General features: G+C 38.0%; 1 protein-coding gene and 1 non-coding gene across 11 annotated transcripts in view; both read right to left on the minus strand.

Moving 5' to 3' along the window:
- Positions 1 to 20,696, minus strand: part of KIZ (kizuna centrosomal protein) — a 153,209-nt gene that overhangs the window by 89,321 nt on the left and 43,192 nt on the right. For all 10 annotated transcript variants that reach the window (XR_008376530.1, XR_008376531.1, XM_053574110.1 and 7 more), the window contains 2 exons: positions 17,755 to 18,400; positions 17,082 to 17,397 (listed from right to left, as the gene is read on the minus strand). Coding sequence is in view for 8 of the 10 variants with exons in the window: in XM_053574110.1 (XP_053430085.1) it covers positions 17,082 to 17,397; positions 17,755 to 18,400 (962 nt within the window). In the remaining 2 variants the exon portion in view is untranslated. The remainder of the gene's footprint in view (positions 1 to 17,081; positions 17,398 to 17,754; positions 18,401 to 20,696) is intronic.
- LOC128574301 (U6 spliceosomal RNA) lies at positions 19,032 to 19,140 on the minus strand. Its single transcript, XR_008376678.1, has one exon. It is a non-coding gene; the product is annotated as a U6 spliceosomal RNA (small nuclear RNA).

Raw genomic sequence — 20,696 nt, forward strand, 5'->3', positions numbered from 1 at the left:
GATGAGCTTTTTTTTGCCAAGGACCCGCGAACATGGGCCGCGTTCGCACCAAAACCGTGAAGAAGGCGGCCCGGGTCATCATCGAGAAGTACTACACCTGTCTGGGCAACGACTTTCACACGAACAAGCGCATGTGCGAGGAGATCGCCATCATTCCCAGCAAGAAGCTATGCAACAAGATAGCCGGCTATGTCACACACCTGATGAAAAGGATCCAGAGGGGCCTAGTGAGAGGCATCTCCATCAAGCTGCAGGAAGAGGAGAGGGAGAGGAGAGACAACTATGTCCCTGAGGTCTCAGCCCTAGATCAGGAGATCATTGAAGTAGATCCTGACACTAAGGAAATGCTGAAGCTTTTGGACTTTGGCAGTCTGTCCAACCTCCAGGTCACTCAGCCTACAGTTGGAATGAATTTCAAAACACCACGTGGAACCGTTTGAATCTATCTTCTGTGTGCTGTAATATTCTAATAAATCTGGGACAATGGCGGAAAAAAAAAAAAAAAACAAAGTCAAGATGAAAGAAAAAAATTCTTCAAGCAGCCAGGACTGTGTGCCCACTGACCTACAGAGGCAGAGCCATTAGGATGATAGCAGATTTTTTAACTGAAACCTTCCAAGCCAGAAAAGCATGGTCATCCATCTTCAACATTCTTAAACAAAATAATTTCCAGCCTAGAATTTTGGATCCTGTTAAAATAAGCTTCAAAATCAATGGAGAAATCAAATCTTTTGCAGATATACAGTCACTGAGGAAACTGACACAAAACTACAATAAGACCATCTCTACAAGAAATACTTAGACCAGCGGTTCTCAACCTGTGGCAGAAGACCTCTTTAGGGCTCGAACGACCCTTTCACAGGGGTCACCCTAGACCATCCTGCATATTAGATATTTATATGATTCATAACAGTAGCAAAATTAGTTATGATGTAGCAACAAAAATAATTTTATGGTTGGGGGTCACTACATGAGGAACTGTATTAATGGACTGTGGCATGAGGAAGGTTGAGAACCACTGACTTAGACCTATTCTCAACACTGACCACCACAACAGACCACCAGAAAGGTAAACACCCAGAAGTTAAAGGTCAAAAATTAGCTTCCACAATGGTGCAAAGGATAAAACTACACAGAGGACTTTCACAAAATAAGGTGAATAGAACTCCACCACACTATCAGTTCTCTCAGTAAATGTCAATGGACTGAATTCACCACCAAAGAGGCACAGGCTGGCTGACTGGATAAAAAAAGCACAAGTCATCCATATACTGTCTCTAGGAGATATCCCTAGCCTTGAAGGACAAATCAAGACTTAGGGATAAGGGATGGAAAACAGTATTTCAAGCAAATGGAAATCAGAAGAAAGGAGGGGTTGACACCTTATTTTCAGATACAAGCAGATTTAAAGCAACTAAAGTTAAGAAAGACAAATATGGACATGTTATACTGGTCAAAGGAACAATACAACAAGAAGACATTTCAATTTTAAATATTTATGCACCCAACTTAAATACTCCCAGATTTATGAAACAGACCTTGATGGGTCTGAGCAATATGATATCCCATAACACCATAATAGTTGGGAACTTTAACACTCCTCTGACAGGACTGGACAGATCCTCTAAACAGAAACTAAACAAAGATACAAAGGGCTTAAATGTGATCTTAGAACAAATGGCATTAATAGATATATACAGAACACATCTTCCCAAAGCTAAGAAATATACATTTTTCTCATCAGCCCATGGGACGTACTCGAAAATCGACCACATCCTAGAATACAAATCAAACCTCAGCATAATTAAAAGAACAGAAATGATATCTTGTATATTCTCAGACCAAAAAGCATAAAGGTAGAACTCAATTCCAACAAAAACATTCATCCCCACACAAAGACTTGGAAATTAAACAACCTTCTGCTGAATGACAGTTGGGTTCAGGAAGGGAAAAGAGAAAAAAAACATTAAATTCTTCAAACATAACAACAAGGAAGACACAAGTTACCAAAACTTGCATGATACAGCAAAAGCAATCTTTTTTTTTTTTTTGGCCAGGGCTAGGTTTGAACCCGTCACCTCCGGCATATGGGACCGGTGCCCTACTCCTTGAGCCACAGGCGCTGCCCAGCAAAAGCAATCTTAAGAGGGAAACTGATTGCATTAGATGTCTATATTTGAAAAACAGAAAGCGCATCAACAAACTCATGAACCATCTTATGGAATTAGAAAAAGAAGAACAATCTAGTCCCAAACCCAGCAGAAGAAAAGAAATAACCAAAATTAAATCAGAGATTACTGAAATTAAAAACAAAAACATCATCCAGCAAATTAATGAAACACAAAGTTGGTTTTTTAAAAAAATAAACAAAATGGATAAACTTTTGGCTAGATTAGCTAGAAACAGAAAAGTGACTCAGAAATAATGAAAGGGAAGTAACAATAGATGCCACAGAGATCTAAGAGATCATCTCCGAGTGCTACAAGAAACTCTATGCCCAGAAATTTGACAAAGTGGAGGAAACAGATCAATACCTGGAATCATACCCTTTCCCTAGACTTAATCAAGAGGAAACAGATCTCACGAACAGACTAATTTCAAGAACTGAGATAGAAGAAACAATAAAAAACCGAAACAGATCTCATGAACAGACTAATTTCAAGAACTGAGATAGAAGAAACAATAAAAAATCGAAACAGATCTCATGAACAGACTAATTTCAAGAACTGAGATAGAAGAAACAATAAAAAATCTCCCAACAACAACAAAAAAACAAAACCTTTGTCCAGATGGCTTCACACCAGAATTCTATCAAACCTTCAAAGAAGAGCTTATATCCACACTACAGAAATTATTCCAAAAAACTGAGAAGGAAGGACTCTTCCCCAACATGTTCTAAGAAGGAAACGTCACTCTGATACCAAAACCAGGAAAAGATCCAACAAAAAAGGAGAATTTCAGACCAATCTCACTAATGAATATACATGCAAAAATTCTCTACAAAATCCTAGCTCATAGATTATAGCTACACATTAAAAAAATCATTCATCACAATGAAGCAGGTTTCATCCCAGGGACGCAAGGCTGGTTTAACATACAGAAGTCCATAAACATAATTCCCCATGTCAACCGAAGCAGAAACCAAGACCATATGATCCTCTCAATAGATGTAGAAAAAGCATTCAATAAAATTCAACATCCTTTTCTAATTAGAACTCTGAAGAATATGTGCTTCTAATGGCAGCACATTTCTTAAACCGACTGAAGCCATCTATGACAAACCCACAGCTAATATTATACTCAATGGAGTAAAATGGAAAGCTTTTCCACTCAGAACTGGAACCAGACAAGGTTGTCCTCTATCACCATTACTATTCAACATAGTGCTGGAAGTTCTAGCCAATATAATAAGGCAAGAGAAAGAAATAAAGGGCATCCAAATAGGTGGAGAGGAGGTCAAACTCTAGCTCTTTGCCAACAATATAATCTTATACTTAGAGAACCCCAACAACTCAACCACAAGACTCCAAGAAGTGATCAAAAAATACAGCAATGCACGGAGCCTGTGGCTCAAGGAGTAGGGCGCCAGCCCCATATGCCAGAGGTGGCAGGTTCAAACCCAGTCCTGGCCAGAAACTGCTAAAAAATAAAAAATAAAAAAAATATAGCAATGTCTCAGGATATAAAATCAATGTCCACAATCAGTAGCCTTTGTATATGCCAATAACAGCCAAGATGAGAAGCTAATCAAGGACACCATTCCCCTCACAGTAACTTCAAAAAAAAAAGAGAAAAATACCTAGGAACATATATAACAAAAGAGGTAAAGGACCTCCACAAAGGAAATTATGAAACCCTAAGAAAAGAAATTGCAAATGATATTAACAAATAGAAGAACATACCATGCTCATGGCTGAGAAGAATCAATGTTGTAAAATGTCTATTCTACCCAAATCAATCTATAGATTCAATGCAATCCCCATTAAAATATGATGATCATACTTTAAACAATTGGAGAAAATAATTCTTCATTTTGTATGGAACCAGAAGAAACCCCCTATAGCCAAGGCAATTTTTAGTAATAAAAACAAAGCCAGGGGTATCACTCTACCAGACTTTATATTATACTACAAGGCCACAGTGATGAAAACAGCATGGTTTTGGCACAAAAATGAAGACCCTGACATTTAGAACCGAATAGAAAACCATGAAATGCAACTAACCTCTTATAGTCATCTGATCTTCGATAAACCAAACAAGAACATACACTGGGGAAAAGAATCCCTATTCAATAAATGGTGCTGGGAGAACTGGATAACCACATGTACAAGACTGAAACTGGGCTGACGTGGTGGCTTACGCCTGTAATCCTAGCACTCTGGGAGGTCAAAGAGGGTGGATAGCTTGAGCTCACAAGTTTGAGACCAGCCTGAGCAAAAGCAAGACCCAGTCTCTACTAAAATAGAAAACCTGAGGCAAGAGGATTGCTTGAGCTCAAGAGTTGGAATTTGCTATGAGATATGATGCCACAGCACTCTACCCAGGGCAAACAGCTCTGTCTCAAAAAAAAAAGACTGAAACTAGACCTGTATCTCTTACCACTTAACAAAAATTGATTGAAGATGGATAAAGATTTAAATCTAAGGCATGGAACAATAAAAATCCTCAAAGAAAGTGTGGGTAAAACACTTGAAGATACCAGCCTGGGGAAAGAGTTTATGAAAAAGAATTCCATGACAATTGCAACAACAACAAAAAAATAAACAAATGGGACTTAATTAAACTGAAAAGCTTTTGTACAGCTAAGGAAACAACAACCAAAGCAAATAGACAACCTTCAGAATGGGAAAAGATATTTGCATATTATGAATTGGACAAAAACTTGATAACTAGGATCTATAGAGAACTCAAATTAATCAACAAAAAAAGACCCAACAATCCCATATATTACTGGGCAAGAGACATGAATAGAACCTTCCCTAAAGAAGACAGGAATGGCTAACAAACATGAAAAAATGCTCATTGTCCCTAATCATCAGAGAAATGAAAATCAAAACCACCCTGAGATATCATCTAACCCAAGTGAGAATGGTCCACATCACAAAGTCTCAAAGCTACAGATACTGGCATGGATGTGGAAAGAAAGGAACACTTTTATACTGCTGGTGGGACTGCAAAGTAATACAGCTTTTGGGGAAGGAAGTATGGAGAATCCTCAAAGAACTCAAATTAGACCTCCCATTTGATCCTACAATCCCATTATTAGGTGTCTACCCAGAAGAAAAAAAAAATCCTTTTATCATAAGGACATTTGCACTAGACTATTTATTGTAGCTCAATTTACAATCACCAAAATGTGGAAACAGCCTAAATGCCCACCAATCCAGAAATGGATTAGCAAACTGTGGTATATGTATACCATGGAATACTATTCAGCCACTAAAAAAGATGGAGACTTTACATCTTTTGTATTAACGTGGATGGAGGTGGAATACATTCTTCTTAGAAAAGCATCACAAGAATGGGGAAGCAAGAATCCAATGTACTCTATTTTAATATGAAGGCAGTAGATGAGCTAATAATACAAGTGGGGGAGAGTAGGGGAATGAGCAAGTGGGGAGAGGGGAAGAGGGTGGGGGATGAGGGGTTCATGGTGTATGGCACACTTCTTGGGGGTGGGATATAATTATAAGAGGGACTTTATCTAGCAAATGCAATCAGTGTAACCTAATTCTTTGTACCCTCAATGCATCCCAAACAATAATAAAATAAAAAACAAACAAACAACAACAAAAAAACCCGATTCTACAGATTATATGGAAAGGCAAAAGATCCAGAGAAGCCAACGTAGTACTGAATGAAAACAAAATCAGAGGACCGACACCACATGACTTCACGACTACAACAATCAAGAAGCTGTAGTATAGGTAAAAGAAAAGGCAAATAGATCAATGCAACAGAACAGAAAGCCTGGAAATAGACTCACACAAATGTGATAAGCTGATCTTTTACAAAAGAGCAGAGATAATTCAATGGAGAAAGGATAATCTTTCCACAAAATGGGATGGGAAAAATGGAAATCTACACGCACACACACAAAAAAGTGATCAGACACTAGACATTGTTCTCACACCTTTTACAAAAATTGCTTCAAAATGAATCATAGATCAAACTGGAAAATGCAAAACTATATATAAAATCTCTGGAAGATAACAGGAATAAATCTAGGTGATTTTGGGTTTAGTGATAAGTTTTAGATACAACACCAAAAGCATAATCAATGAATAAAAACATTACCCAGTCTGACTTTATTAAAATTAAAAACTTCTGCTCTGCAAAAGACATTTCTATGAGAAGGAAAAGACAAGCCACAGATTGGGAGAAAATATCTGCAAATGCATCCCCCTTGATAAAGGACTGGTATCTAAAATATAGAAAGAGCCATTAAACCTCAACAATAATAAAATTGGCTAAATCAAACATGGTAAGAGATCTGAACATACTCCTCCTCAAAAAAGATACACAGATGGCAAATAAGTATCTGAAAAAATGGTCAAGATCTTATATCATTATGAAATTGCCAATTAACATACAACAATATTGTATACCTATTAGAAATGCTAAAATACTGACAAGGATGTGGAGGAATAGGAACTCTCATTCTTTGCTGGTGATAATACAAAGTGATAAGACAGCTTGGCAGTTTTTTACAAAGCCAAACATGGTCTTACCATATGACTCATCAATTGCATCCCTTGGTATTTACCTAAATGAATTGAAAACTTATGCCCACACAAAAACTTGCACGTAGATGTTTGTGGCAGTTTTATTCATAATTGCCAGAACTTGGAACCCATCTGGATATTCCTCAGTAAGGAAATGGATAAATAAACTGTGGCATGTCCAGGTAATGGAAAATTATTCAGTGCTAAAAAGGAATGTGCTAACAAGCTTCTCTTCCCCTATCCCTGACACACAGACAAAAAAATGGAGGAAACTAAAATGAATATTGCTTAGTGAAAAAGTCAGTGAAAAGGCAACGTACTGCATGAGTCCATCTATATGACATTCTGGAAAAGGCAAAGCTATAGCAGTAATAAAAGATCAGTGTTTACCAGAGGCTTGGACGGATGGGCCAGAATAGGAGGGATGAGTAGATGGCGCACATGTTTTCAAGCGGTGAAACTATTCTATATGATATCGTACAGGTAGATATATGTCAGTATGCATTTATAAACAAAACAAAAAGCTCTGATACATTACTTTGTTCACTAGAGATAAATCAGAGATGTGTTAGGATGAGAAACTGCTTGTTGGTTAATGCAAATGTGCACATCTACTTTTCTCGGTCCCCATCAGTCTATAATGTTCCAGCACCGCTTATCTGCATGTGGCCACGTGTGAACACACTTGCTCAGCTGATGAGGGCATGGCTGAGGAAAAGCAATGGTTACGGTGGCTGCTGGGCTACTCTCTTGGCTACCCTGTCACCAGGTGTTCCCACATTGCACCCTGAACACAATCTGATTCAGCCTGTTCATGGTCATTATGAGCAGACACTTCCGTCTATGCAATCCTTGCTTCTAATTTTTTGGTTGGATTGTATTAATTTTCTATTGCTATGTAACAAATGGCCATAAATTTAGCACTTAACACACTTTTTTTTGAGGTGGGGTCTCACTCTGTCACCAGGGCTGGAGTACAGTGGCATGATCATAGTTCACTGTAGCCTTGAACTCCTATGCTGAAGCAATCCTCCTGCCTCAACCTCCTGAGCGGCTGGGACTACAGGCCACCATGCCTAGCTATTTTTTTTTATTTTTTATGGGGCACAGTCTCTCTCTGTTTCCCAGGCTGGTCAAAAACTCCTGGCCTCAAGTGATCATTTTGCTTTGGCCATCCAAAGTGCTAGGATTACAGGCATGAGCCACTATGCCCAACCTAACACACATTTATTATCTCATAGCTCCTATGGGATAGGAGTCTGGATTTGTGTTAGTTGGGTCCTCTGCTCAAGGTTTCACCAGGCTGAAATTAGGTGCAGACTACAGTCTCATCCAAGGCTCGGGGTCCTCTTCCAAGTTCACTGGTTATTGGCAGAATTAATTCTCTTGTGGCTGTAGGACTGAGGCCCTTAGTTCCTAGAGTGTACATGCCATTTCTTGTCTTGTGGTCTTTCCTACAAGATGACAGTTTGCTTTGTCAAGATGAAGAAGAGAGTTTATCAGGTGCTTTGAATCTGACTTTACCAAGGGCCCAATCCATCTGATTAAGTCAGGCTCACCCTTAATGATCTTTTTTTTTTGCAGTTTTTGGCCGGGGCTGGGTTTGAACCCGCCTGTATATGGGGCCAGCACCCTACTCCTTTGAGCCACAGGCGCCGCCCCTTTGATAATCTTGGGATATTCATTATATCTGTGCAATCTTTCAGCTTTGTCATGTAACACAGCGTCATCACTGGCGTGAAATCCACAGAACTCCCAGTCCTATGCACACTCAGGGAGATTACATAGGGCATGTACAAAAGGGGGGAGGAATCTTGGGCCATCTCAGAATTCTTCCTATCACAATGATAATTAATCCTGATAAAACTAATGCTGTCAAATTAATCCTCCTTGATTTTATCGCACTGATCACTGCCCTTCCCCTAAAATAACTTTCCATAGTTCTACAAAGTATAGAGGATGAACTTCAAATTCATTAACCTGACATTCCAGGTCTTTCTCAGACTTGCATAAGCCTTGACTCCAATAGGTCTTCCTTTATGAGCCCCCAGTTACAGGGGTTCCTCTGCCCTTTCCATGCCCTCCATGTTCTCTGTGTCTGCATTCCTTCTGGCACACTTTTAGACCTAATTTGTCCTTTCCCTTCTCCTTTTTATTCAAAACCTATATAGCCTTCGAGATGTCACATTGACATCTGTATAAAACCCTTCCTGAGCTCATTTTTGTTTAAATTTGCCCTAAGGTACTATTGTGGATTGCAAAAAATGACCATAAGCTTCCCATCCCTTTTGTTATGCAACTCTGTTGCTCATCTCAAAAGTTTGCTGGATTTCTTTACATTTTGACTCTGGGTTGGGCCCTGTGACTTTCTTTAGCCAATGGGACATTAGTGAACATGATGCAAGCAGATTCTTAAAAAGCACTTGGGGGTTGGAGTTTGCCTTCTTGCTGTCTTGGGAACTCTACTACCACTACCAGGTGACTGAGGCTGAATGAGCCTCCCAGATGATAAGAGACATGTGCCCCAGTCATTCTGTCCCATAAAAAATAACAATTGTCAGGCTGGGCATGGTGGCTCATGCCTGTAATCCTAGCACTCTGGGACACGAAGGTAGGTGGATTGCCTGAGCTCACGGGTTCGAGACCAGCCTAAGCAAGAGCAAGAACCCGTCTCTAAAAATAGCTGGGGGCATTGTGGCAGGTGCCTGTAGTCCCAGCTACTTGGGAAGCTGAGGCAAGAGAATCATTTGAGCCCAAGAATTTGAGGTTGCTGTGAGTTGTGACGCCATGGCACTCTACCAAGGGTGACAAAGTGAGACTCTGTCTCAAAAACAAAACAAAACAAAACAAAAAAACACAACTGTCTGGTGTTTTGAGTCATGGATCTTTGTATCAATGTTTACAGCAAATTATTTACTCTTCAGCAAATTAGTTACTCTTTAAGACTACAAAGATTCCAACTTATCCTTTAAGCCACATTTCTTTTACTCAGCTTCATTCTAGTATGCTTTCTTGTGAAAAGAGTTCATTATAGAACAATGTGCCGTACCACACTGGTATGCTGTGAAAATTTTAAAGATCATTAATTAAATTATTTTTAAAAGAAGTTCAAAGCATGGTTGTTTTTTTACTCTTTTTTTTTTTTTTTTTGGATCAACAGAATTTAAGTGTGCTGCAGAAGTTTAACTACCAGTTCAAGTGTGCCATGAGATAAAAACGGTTGAAAAACACTGTTACAGATTGTGATAGAATTATATGTAAAATCACAGTCTGTTTTTTTTTTTTTTTTTTTTTAGTGGAAAACAGGGTTTTATTGAAAGGATATGTGTTGACATCTCCTTTAGGGGCCAGCTGCTTTCTCTGTCTCTTACCAGCCATATAGTCTCTTTCTTCCATTGTCTTTCCTTTTCTTTTTCTGTTTTATTCTCTTCCCCCTATAGATAAATTCTTTGACTTACTCATAATTTCCCCTTCCTCATAAGTTCAACTTTCATGTATTTCTCCAACACTCCTTTTAGCGGCAGCTCAGTCCTTTTATTGTTCTGAATTAAAGTTGCAGCGTGACATAGAGTATTATGGATTCTAATCCTCATCTCTCCTACAAGACTGTATGCTTCTTGAACGTAAGCTGCCATCTATTTTCTTTGCCACGGTATATCCGTCGTGTCTAGCATAAATGGGTACTGAAAAAATATTTTATGAATGGATAAAAAATGCAAAAATCACCTGAAATCTGCTAATAACTGTTCTTGGTTGGGGGTAGGTTTTTTACATGAGCTGAACTGGCTGAGTCTTCCCAAACATGAGTCACTTTGGACTGAAGTCATTCTATTCTTTTCCTAGTCCTGCTCTAAAGACCTTCAAATGGCTTTCCAATATAGAGTCAAATTTTGCAGTAAAGACTGATATGATGAAACATTTAAATAGTAAATGTTGGGGGAGAGATTGTTTCCATGGTGACTTCTGCTTCAAGGAGCTTTTGTTCTAAGCACCGAAGAGAATGAGTCAGCTGAGACACCACCAACTCCATGTCATCCAGTTGCCATTAACCTAAATCCAGCCAGTGATTTGATTCATTATTTTGATAAAATGAGTTCATAAAAGCAGGTGGATGGTGATGGCAGTGGTGGGAGAGGGGAAGTATTTCAGTACACCTATTGAAAGTTGGATCGCGCTAACACTTAACCTTGCAGAATGGCTTTTCTCTTTGTGAGGTGCCAAAGTTTTCTGACTGCCCTTCCCAAGAGTCTATGTCTCGGGTATATCCTGTGTTCCCAGCCACAATGTAGTAACAGAGGGGCCACTCTGCTCCTCTGGGAAGAAGGAACTTCCTCGTAACAGGCCAGAGGTTGAACAATGCTCTCACTGACAGAGGCATGGACAGCAGATATTTCTTGTGTGACTCGTCACTTCCCCAATTCTACAGTCCTTGTTCTTTTTTAACCATTTCTTTCACAAAATGATCTTAGTAACAAATCACTGTGATGTGGTTTTCTGGTATTAATGCTAAACTTTCTTTCCTTACTGTTTTATCATTAGAGAAAGATAAAATCATTTTCACAAACATTCTGAAAATTACCTAAGTAAATGTTATTCCTTTCAACATAGTTACCTTGGGAGATGAAACGTTTATTCCAATGACATGGTTGTTGCCCAAAACACTTTTAGAAACTATTTTTTCAGTACCATTAACTTGCTTTCCTCTTATGTTGAAGCGAATAGAATTCAACTCTATAAGAATATATGGGTAAATGGGTGGCTACATACAGGCTTTCACTTTTTTTTTTTTTTTATTGTTGGGGATTCATTGAGGGTACAATAAACCAGGTTACACTGATTGCACTCGTTAGGTAAAGTCCCTTTTGCAATCATGTCTTGCCCCCATAAAGTGTGACACACACCAAGGCCCCACTCCCTTCCCTCCATCCCTCTTTCTGCTTCCCCCCCCCCATAACCTTAATTGTCATTAATTGTCCTCATATCAAAATTGAGTACATAGGATTCATGCTTCTCCATTCTTGTGATGCTTTACTAAGAATAATGTCTTCCACTTCCATCCAGGTTAATACGAAGGATGTAAAGTCTCCATTTTTTTTAATGGCTGAATAGTATTCCATGGTATATATATACCACAGCTTGTTAATCCATTCCTGGGTTGGTGGGCATTTAGGCTGTTTCCACATTTTGGCGATTGCAAATTGAGCTGCAATAAACAGTCTAGTACAAGTGTCCTTATGATAAAAGGATTTTTTTCCTTCTGGGTAGATGCCCAGTAATGGGATGGCAGGATCAAATGGGAGGTCTAGCTTGAGTGCTTTGAGGTTTCTCCATACTTCCTTCCAGAAAGGTTGTACTAGTTTGCAGTCCCACCAGCAGTGTAAAAGTGTTCCCTTCTCTCCACATCCACGCCAGCATCTGCAGTTTTGAGATTTTTGTGATGTGGGCCATTCTCACTGGGGTTAGATGATATCTCAGGGTTGTTTTGATTTGCATTTCTCTAATATATAGAGATGATGAACATTTTTTCGTATGTTTGTTAGCCATTCGTCTGTAATCTTTAGAGAAAGTTCTATTCATGTCTCTTGCCCATTGATATATGGGATTGTTGGCTTTTTTCACGTGGATTAATTTGAGTTCTCTATAGATCCTAGTTATCAAGCTTTTGTCTGATTGAAAAGACACAAGCTACCAAAACCTGTGGGACACTGCAAAAGCAGTTTCGAGAGGAAAATTCATCGCTTTAGATGCCTACATTCGAAAAACAGAAAGAGAGCACATCAACAATCTCACAAGAGATATTATGGAATTGGAAAAAGAAGAACAATCTAAGCCTAAACTCAGTAGAAGAAAAGAAATATCCAAAATCAAATCAGAGATCAATGAAACTGAAAACGAAAGAATCATTCAGAAAATTAATGAAACAAGGAGTTGGTTTTTTGAAAAAATAAATAAAATAGATAAACCATTGGCCAGACTAACAAGGAATAGGTAAGGAAAGGTAAAATCTCTAGTAACCTCAATCAGAAATGATAAAGGGGAAATAACAACTGATCCCACAGAGATACAAGAGATCATCTCTGAATACTACCAGAAACTCTATGCCCAGAAATTTGACAATGTGAAGGAAATGGATCAATATTTGGAATCACACCCTCTCCCTAGACTCAGCCAGGAAGAAATAGAGCTCCTGAACAGACCAATTTCAAGCACTGAGATTAAAGAAACAATAAAAAATCTTCCAACCAAAAAATGCCCTGGTCCAGATGGCTTCACACCAGAATTCTATCAAACCTTCAAGAGCTTATTCCTGTACTGCAGAAATTATTCCAAAAAATTGAGAAGAAGGAATCTTCCCCAACACATTCTATGAAGCAAACATCACCCTGATACCAAACAGGAAAAGACCCAAACAAAAAGGAGAATTTCAGACCAATCTCACTCATGAATATAGATGCAAAAATTCTCAACAAAATCCTAGCCAATAGATTACATCTTATCATCAAAAAAGTCATTCATCATGATCAAGTAGGCTTCAACCCAGGGATGCAAGGCTGGTTTAACATACACAAGTCCATAAACGTTATCCACCATATTAACATTGGCAAAAATAAAAATCACATGATCCTCTCAATAGATGCAGAAAAGGCATTTGATAAAATCCAGCATCCTTTTCTAATTAGAACACTTAAGAGTATAGGCATAGGTGGCACATTTCTAAAACTGATTGAAGCTATCTATGACAAACCCACAGCCAATATTTTACTGACTGGAGTAAAACTGAAAGCTTTTCCTCTTAGAACTGGAACCAGACAAGGTTGTCCTCTGTCACCTTTACTATTCAACGTAGAGCTGGAAATTCTAGCCAATACAATTAGGCAAGACAAGGAAATAAAGGGAATCCAAATGGGAGCAGAGGAAGTCAAACTCTCCCTCTTTGCTGATGACATGATCTTATACTTAGAGAACCCCAAAGACTCAACCACAAGACTCCTAGAAGTCATCAAAAAATACAGTAATCTTTCAGGATATAAAATCAATGTCCACAAGTCAGTAGCCTTTGTATACACCAATAACAGTCAAGATGAGAAGCTAATTAAGGACACAACTCCCTTCACCATAGTCTCAAAGAAAATGAAATACCTAGGAATATACCTAACGAAGGAGGTGAAGGACCTCTATAAAGAAAACTATGAAATCCTCAGAAAGGAAATAGCAGAGGATATTGACAAATGGAAGAACATACCATGCTCATGGATGGGAAGAATCGACATTGTTAAAATGTCTATACTTCCCAAAGCAATCTACTTATTCACTGCCATTCCTATCAAAATACCAACATCGTACTTTCAAGATTTGGAAAAAATGATTCTGCGTTTTGTATGGAACCGGAAAAAACCCCGTATAGCTAAGGCAAGTTCTCTGTAACAAAAATAAAGCTGGGGGCATCAGCATACCAGATTTTAGTCTGTACTACAAAGCCATAGTGCTCAAGACAGCATGGTACTGGCACAAAAACAGAGCCATAGACACTTGGAATCAAATTGAAAACCAAGAAATGAAACTAATATCTTACAACCACCTAATCTTTGATAAACCAAACAAGAACATACCTTGGGGGAAAGACTTCCTATTCAATAAATGGTGTTGGGAGAACTGGATGTCTACATGTAAAGGACTGAAACTGGACCCACACCTTTCCCCACTCACAAAAATTGATTCAAGATGGATAAAGGACTTAAATTTAAGGCATGAAACAATAAAAATCCTCCAAGAAAGCATAGGAAAAACACTGGAAGATATTGGCCTGGGGAAAGACTTCATGAAGAAGACTGCCATGGCAATTGCAACAACAACAAAAATAAACAAATGGGACTTCATTAAACTGAAAAGCTTCTGTACAGCTAAGGAGACAATAACCAAAGCAAAGAGACAACCTACACAATGGGAAAGGATATTTGCATATTTTCAATCACACAGTCTGGTTTTTTTAATCTGGAAGCATCTATAGGAGTGGGTCATAATGTTTATCAAAAACATATGGCTTTACAGGTATAAACAGATGAACAGGTAAACAAAATGTGGTATAGCCATATACTAGAATATTATTCAGCCATAAAAGGAATGAGGTTCTGATACTGTATATGCTGCAACATGTATAAACCTTGAAGATATTATGCAATTGAAATAAGCTAGCACAAGAGGAAAAATATTGTATGATTTTACTTATAAGAAATATCCAAAATAGGCAAATTCATAGAGATAGTGATTATTTAGAGATTACCAGGAACTGGTGTGATTGTGCCACAACACTGTGAATATAATTAATGCCCCTGAATTACAAATGGCAATTTTATGTTATACATATTTTACTATAACATTTAAAAATTAACGTAATACCTGGTTTCTTGTACCCTCAATGAATCCCCAATTAAAAAAAAATTATTACAATTTGTAAAAAAAAAAAAAAAATTAATGTAATATTCCAAACCCTTTGAACCGTACACTTTAAATGGATGAACTGTATGTATGTAAATTTTATCTCAATAAAGCTGTATTAAAAAAGAAAAAGAAAAAAGAAACACCAAAAATAACTCCTGGCTTTACTTTTCTCTTCAGATGGGAACTATCCAGCATACTGAACTTCCCTTTGCACCTTCATTGCCAGGAAACTCAAGACCAAGTTTTATGTTCAAGCACAACTCTGGCACACAGATTTGCTAAAACATAATGGCTACTAACATCAACGTTCTCATCATGATCACCAAAATCAGAGGTTCTACATCCCTATTCATATTCTCTTTATGTGTCTCCCTTTCCCCACTTATTTTTGTTAAGTAAAACACAAAACTAGAGATACACACATTCTATATTTGGTAATGAGGCTTCTGATGTTATACTATGTATTACCTGCACCTCTTAAATGAGAGAAATATCATTACTAGAAAAATCCATTTGCTTGCCTTTCCAATAAGTCTGATTTCCCTATGACAAAAACCAGGTTGGTTCTTCCGTCCATAATGGTACTTTGTACTAAGATACACTCTCAATAAATATTTCCTGAGCATCAGTTTGGGCACAAACCATAAATTAAACTTTTCATCATAAATAGATAACAAATGGTCTAAGGCAATATATTAAAAGGTATCAAAGGTGCTCTAAAAGAAAACATGTGCCCTGGTATATAAGAATGCCCACTTGGCCTTTCACTGCCGCCAGAACTATTGGAATTAAAGGGGGCAGCATTAACATGTATCTGGAAGCTTGGGGTAGGGGATGGGAACGCCAGGGAGACAGGGTGTATGGAGGGTTCTGCCCCAATGGCCTACATGGCACTACCACACCTCTGGCTTTAGTTTCCTCATTTGTAAAAGGTGAGAGCTACCTTAGGTTGTTTACTTAGGTTTCTTCTATCCCTAAAACAGTTTTGGTGCTATTAATGCTATTTTTTATCACAGTTTTTATGAGTTAGGTAAGTACTCAAAATGAAATGTATAATACTGATATTCCTATTTAACATTAGAGATTCCAATGTTCTCCTATTTGCATTCAGAAAAGGAAATGTGGCTTAGCTACACAATTAGGAGGACTTCCTAACTCATATTTAATCAGATGATAAAAATGACAGTATGGCAAGGAATATAAAGATTAAGCAAATTACTTAGACACAAACTTCCTAGTCTTTAAAGCTAAATTCCTAGTAAGTTAAATGATTTATTACCTTCTATAGTACCAAAACTTCAAATAGATTTATTTTCTAAAATATTGGAAAGTAGGGGTTGAGGGGAATGACTCATAAATTAACCAGGGAATGTCTGGACATAATTATAAACTACCAATCACCATGATTCAATGATATTCAGACTTTTCTAAGATAGGGTATCACTCTGTTACTTGGGCTACAGTGCAGTGGCATCATAATAGTCCACTGCAACTTCAAACTCCTACCCTCAAGTGATCTTCTTGACTCAGCCTCCCAAGTAGCTGGGACTACAGGCTCCTGCCACTATGCCTGGGTAATTTTTCTATTTTCTTAGAGATGAGATCTCACTTTTACTCCGGCTAGACTTGAACTTCTGATCTCAAGCAATCCTCCCACCTCATCCTCCCAAAGTGCTAGGATTATAGGTATGAACCACTGTACCTGGCCAATATTAAGACTTTTAAGGGTATTTGTTAAAGAAAGGCAGAAAGAAAGAATGAATGAAAATTAGGTCTTATCTAAAAGACTACTTGTAAGACTTAAGAAACTTACACATTCATAGCTAAATGTTCAATAACACTTTCCAGTGAAATGGTCTTTTAAAAAATGTCTACAGTTAAAAAAAAACAGTAAAAAAAAAAAATTGAATGGCTTACTCTCTTGTTGGTGAGTTAGTGGAGGACTCCTTTTTTGAATCAGCAGAGCTTAGCATTTGCAAAATACAATTATTTTTTTCAATGGATAAGGCACCTCTTTCTTGCTCAGCATGGATTAATTTTAAGGCCTCTATTCCATCTTCTCCTTCCATTTTGTCATCTGGATTTGGCTGTGGTTCTGGACTGTTTAAAATCAAATCATCTTCACTTATAGAAACTGTGAGGTCATTGCTGCTACATGAACTTTCCTCCTCCTCCTCTTTCTGCATTTTTCTGAAGGGTTTTTGTGACTTTGGGTCCTCATGATTAAGATGATCTATAAGAGAGGATATGAATAGATTATCAACTGCTAATTTCAGGGAGAAGCAAGGTAATACAGAGTAGAATTACTTATCAGTTAAAAACCTGTAGAAAAATTAATTACAGTATTTAAAAACTTAAAAAATATTTTAAAGTATCAACAGTGGATTTTAAAATCAGCAAATTCACTTGCAAAAGTATTTCCACATACATATTTCAGAGCTCAGAAGAATGGAATTTGTTGGTAAAGTCACTATTTTGTTTCCTATAGAGATAAAATTAGAAAGTATATTGTCCTTATGTAAGAACATTACCATCCAGAAAAACTAAATACCAACAAAAAACAGCAAACAAACTCAGCCTCTTGTCTCACCTGAGACATCTCCCCCGGCAGAATACCTCTCTTGAGCCCACTTATTTTCAGATGCACAGTATTCTGAAACTGATATCGCAGAGAATGGCGGGTTGGCTCTTTCTTCTTCAACTTCAATATGTTCCCGTGTCAGTATTTCTGCCTCTGATCCCTCTGATCTGTGGGAACTGTCACACTTTAAATCAGTGGTTCTGTTCTTGGGACTTAATCTTTCCCATAACGGGGAATGGAATTCAGTAGACTTTTTGCCTTCAGATAAATTACTCTTGCCGTGATATGTGTTGCTGCCTATCTCCAAGCAATGAGTTTGTTCCTTCTCAGACAATACACTGGCTATGACTGGCGTTTTCTCACCAATCTGAAGAGATGTCTTTCCATTTATTTTGTCAGACTTATTTAAGCACTGTGTGTCACTACCAGTTTGTACTACAGAGCTGTCTGTCATATTACTGCTCGGGGCTGTCTGTTGGTGTGAATGTGGATCAGGAATTGAAAAGTTCTTTGTGGGTTGGGAAGATTTCTGCTCTGTACTAGAATCTCCAATGCCTGAGACAGCTGACATTTGGCGGCCCATAAAGATTGTTGCTGGTTGATACAATCCTCTTGACATGGTTGTTCCTGAGATAATTCCTGCCTGCACTACAACCTGCAACACCAAAAGAAATTGAGTTGAACATATTGTATATGAACAATAAGGTTTTTTCCAGAAATAAAAGGAGATAAAGGAAGCATGAACTACTGAAATCAGCACTTACAGTCTTTTATAAAATTCATGGCTTCCTACATAGTGAGGGGGCAAAAAAATAGTATAGCCTATACTATTTAATTTTATAACAATGATGGTTCACAAAAAAAATACAGTGAAGCAACTAAGGACTATATATATATACACATATATATTTTTCCAAGTACAATTTTTTAATAAAGACAATTACAAAAGATGGGAAGATCAGCTCAGAAAGGCCAATTACTTAACAGATCAGTTTTTTGACATAGTAACTCACATCAATTTTAAATACTATCACATAAAGCATGGTAGAAAAAAGAAATTTTGCTTCATAATTAGAAAAACTCACAATAAAACTTGCTAAGAAAAACAAAAATGGAAAAAATGCCATTTGAAAATAAAATATAGACAATGCCAAAGTAGTATAAAATGAAGCCAGAAGTCTTCAAAAGAAAAACATATTCCTCCGAATATATTTTTTTAATGACTTTTCTGAAGTTGGAGAGACTTTCAAATTCAAGAGTTGCTGAGCTGCTCTGATTTGGCTCCTAAAAATACATAAAGCTTCATGAATTTGCATGTCATCCTTGCATAGGGGCCATGCTAATCTTCTCTGTATCATTCCAATTTTTTAGTATATGTGCTGCCAAAGTTAGCACAGGAATATATATTTTTGAAAAAAGAAATGCATGTTTCAGATGACATCATCGGGAAAGTGAAAAGATAACCCAAAGAATGGGAGAAAGTATTTGCAAATCACGTATCTGATAAAGGCCTAGTATCCAGAATATATAAGAAGTCATAAGCAATAAAACAATTAACCCAATTAAAAATGGGGAAAGGATATGATATACAAATGGCCAATAAATATATAAAGTGATACTTAATAACATTACTCATTAGGGAAATGTAATTCAAAAGCACAAGATTCCACTTTACCCCTGTCTGAGTTCTTTCAAGCTGCTATAACAAAATACTATAGACTGGGTAGCTTATAAATAACAGAAATTTTGTTTCTCACAGTTCTGGAAGCTGGAAGATCTTGGAAGTCCAGGATCAAGGCCCTAGCTGGTTCAGGGGCTGGTAAGGGCCTACCTTCTTGTAGGTGGTACCCCCTCGATACGTCCTAACATAGTGGAATGGGGCAAACAAACTGCCTCAAGCCTCTTTTATAAGGGCACTGATCCCATTCATGAGGACTCTCCCCTATGATTTAATCACCTCCCAAAGGCCCCCACCTCTTAAAAATATCTCCTAAAGGGTTAGAATTTCAATATATGAATGGGGGGGGGGTGCGCGCAGAAACATTCAGATCATAGCAATGGCTATAAAAAGATAGGAATTTTAACTTAGGATCTTTAAGATGAACAACACCCCTCCAATAATTAGGAGAGAAACAGATGGAAATAAAGATTTTTGGGACTTACAGGTCCTTTACACAGCATGCCTAGAGGCCAAACACATGGAACCAGATCAGAGTGTAGGCAGGAGAGAGAAAAGGACCTGTGCCTTCACACAGTAGAAGGAAAAAGCACACAGACAGACAGATCCGTAGTCCAACACCTTTACTGGGTCCAGGGTGTTATCCAGACAGGCCTCCCATGGGAAGCGCGGGAAGTACAGGAAGTTGACTTGGTGGGCTCAGAGCACAGGCGTGAGCTCAGCAGGCCCTCTGAGATGGAGGTGCTCAGTGCAGCACATCTGCACAGTCCATGCAGACGGTGAGGGTCGGCAGGGCTAGTTAAGCAGGCTGTGGCTAGCTGTCCTATAGAGAAATGGTCACCAGGGAGGAGGTGTGTGGGACAGATGCCTAGATCAACCTCAGTGAGGAAATGCAGGTGGGGAGATGGAGTGGAACTGGGAACTGTGACAGGATGACCGAGTCCTGCTTCTGGTAAGAGAAAGTCCAATCTATAAACTATTTAAAATGGATGCTGCTGAAACATAAAATTGTAATAATTCACTATGAAGGGCAGTAATAAGTATTATCAAGGGTGCGGAGAAAGGAAGAAAAAAACATTTTTAAAGAGGATTAGGAATTGCAATAGTATCTTGTTTCTGCTGAAAATAAGATGATCTGCTTGCTTTGTGCTACTACAGTATCAACAGCAAAGAAATTCAATGCTTGTCAACCTCACAACACTCATAAGAACCACAAATATTTTAAATTAGAGGGAGAGGCATCAGAGGTTGTAACTGCAGAAATTAAAAGATG

Source organism: Nycticebus coucang, chromosome 21 (assembly GCF_027406575.1).
Source record: "Nycticebus coucang isolate mNycCou1 chromosome 21, mNycCou1.pri, whole genome shotgun sequence".
In the NCBI taxonomy this organism is placed as follows: domain Eukaryota; kingdom Metazoa; phylum Chordata; class Mammalia; order Primates; family Lorisidae; genus Nycticebus; species Nycticebus coucang.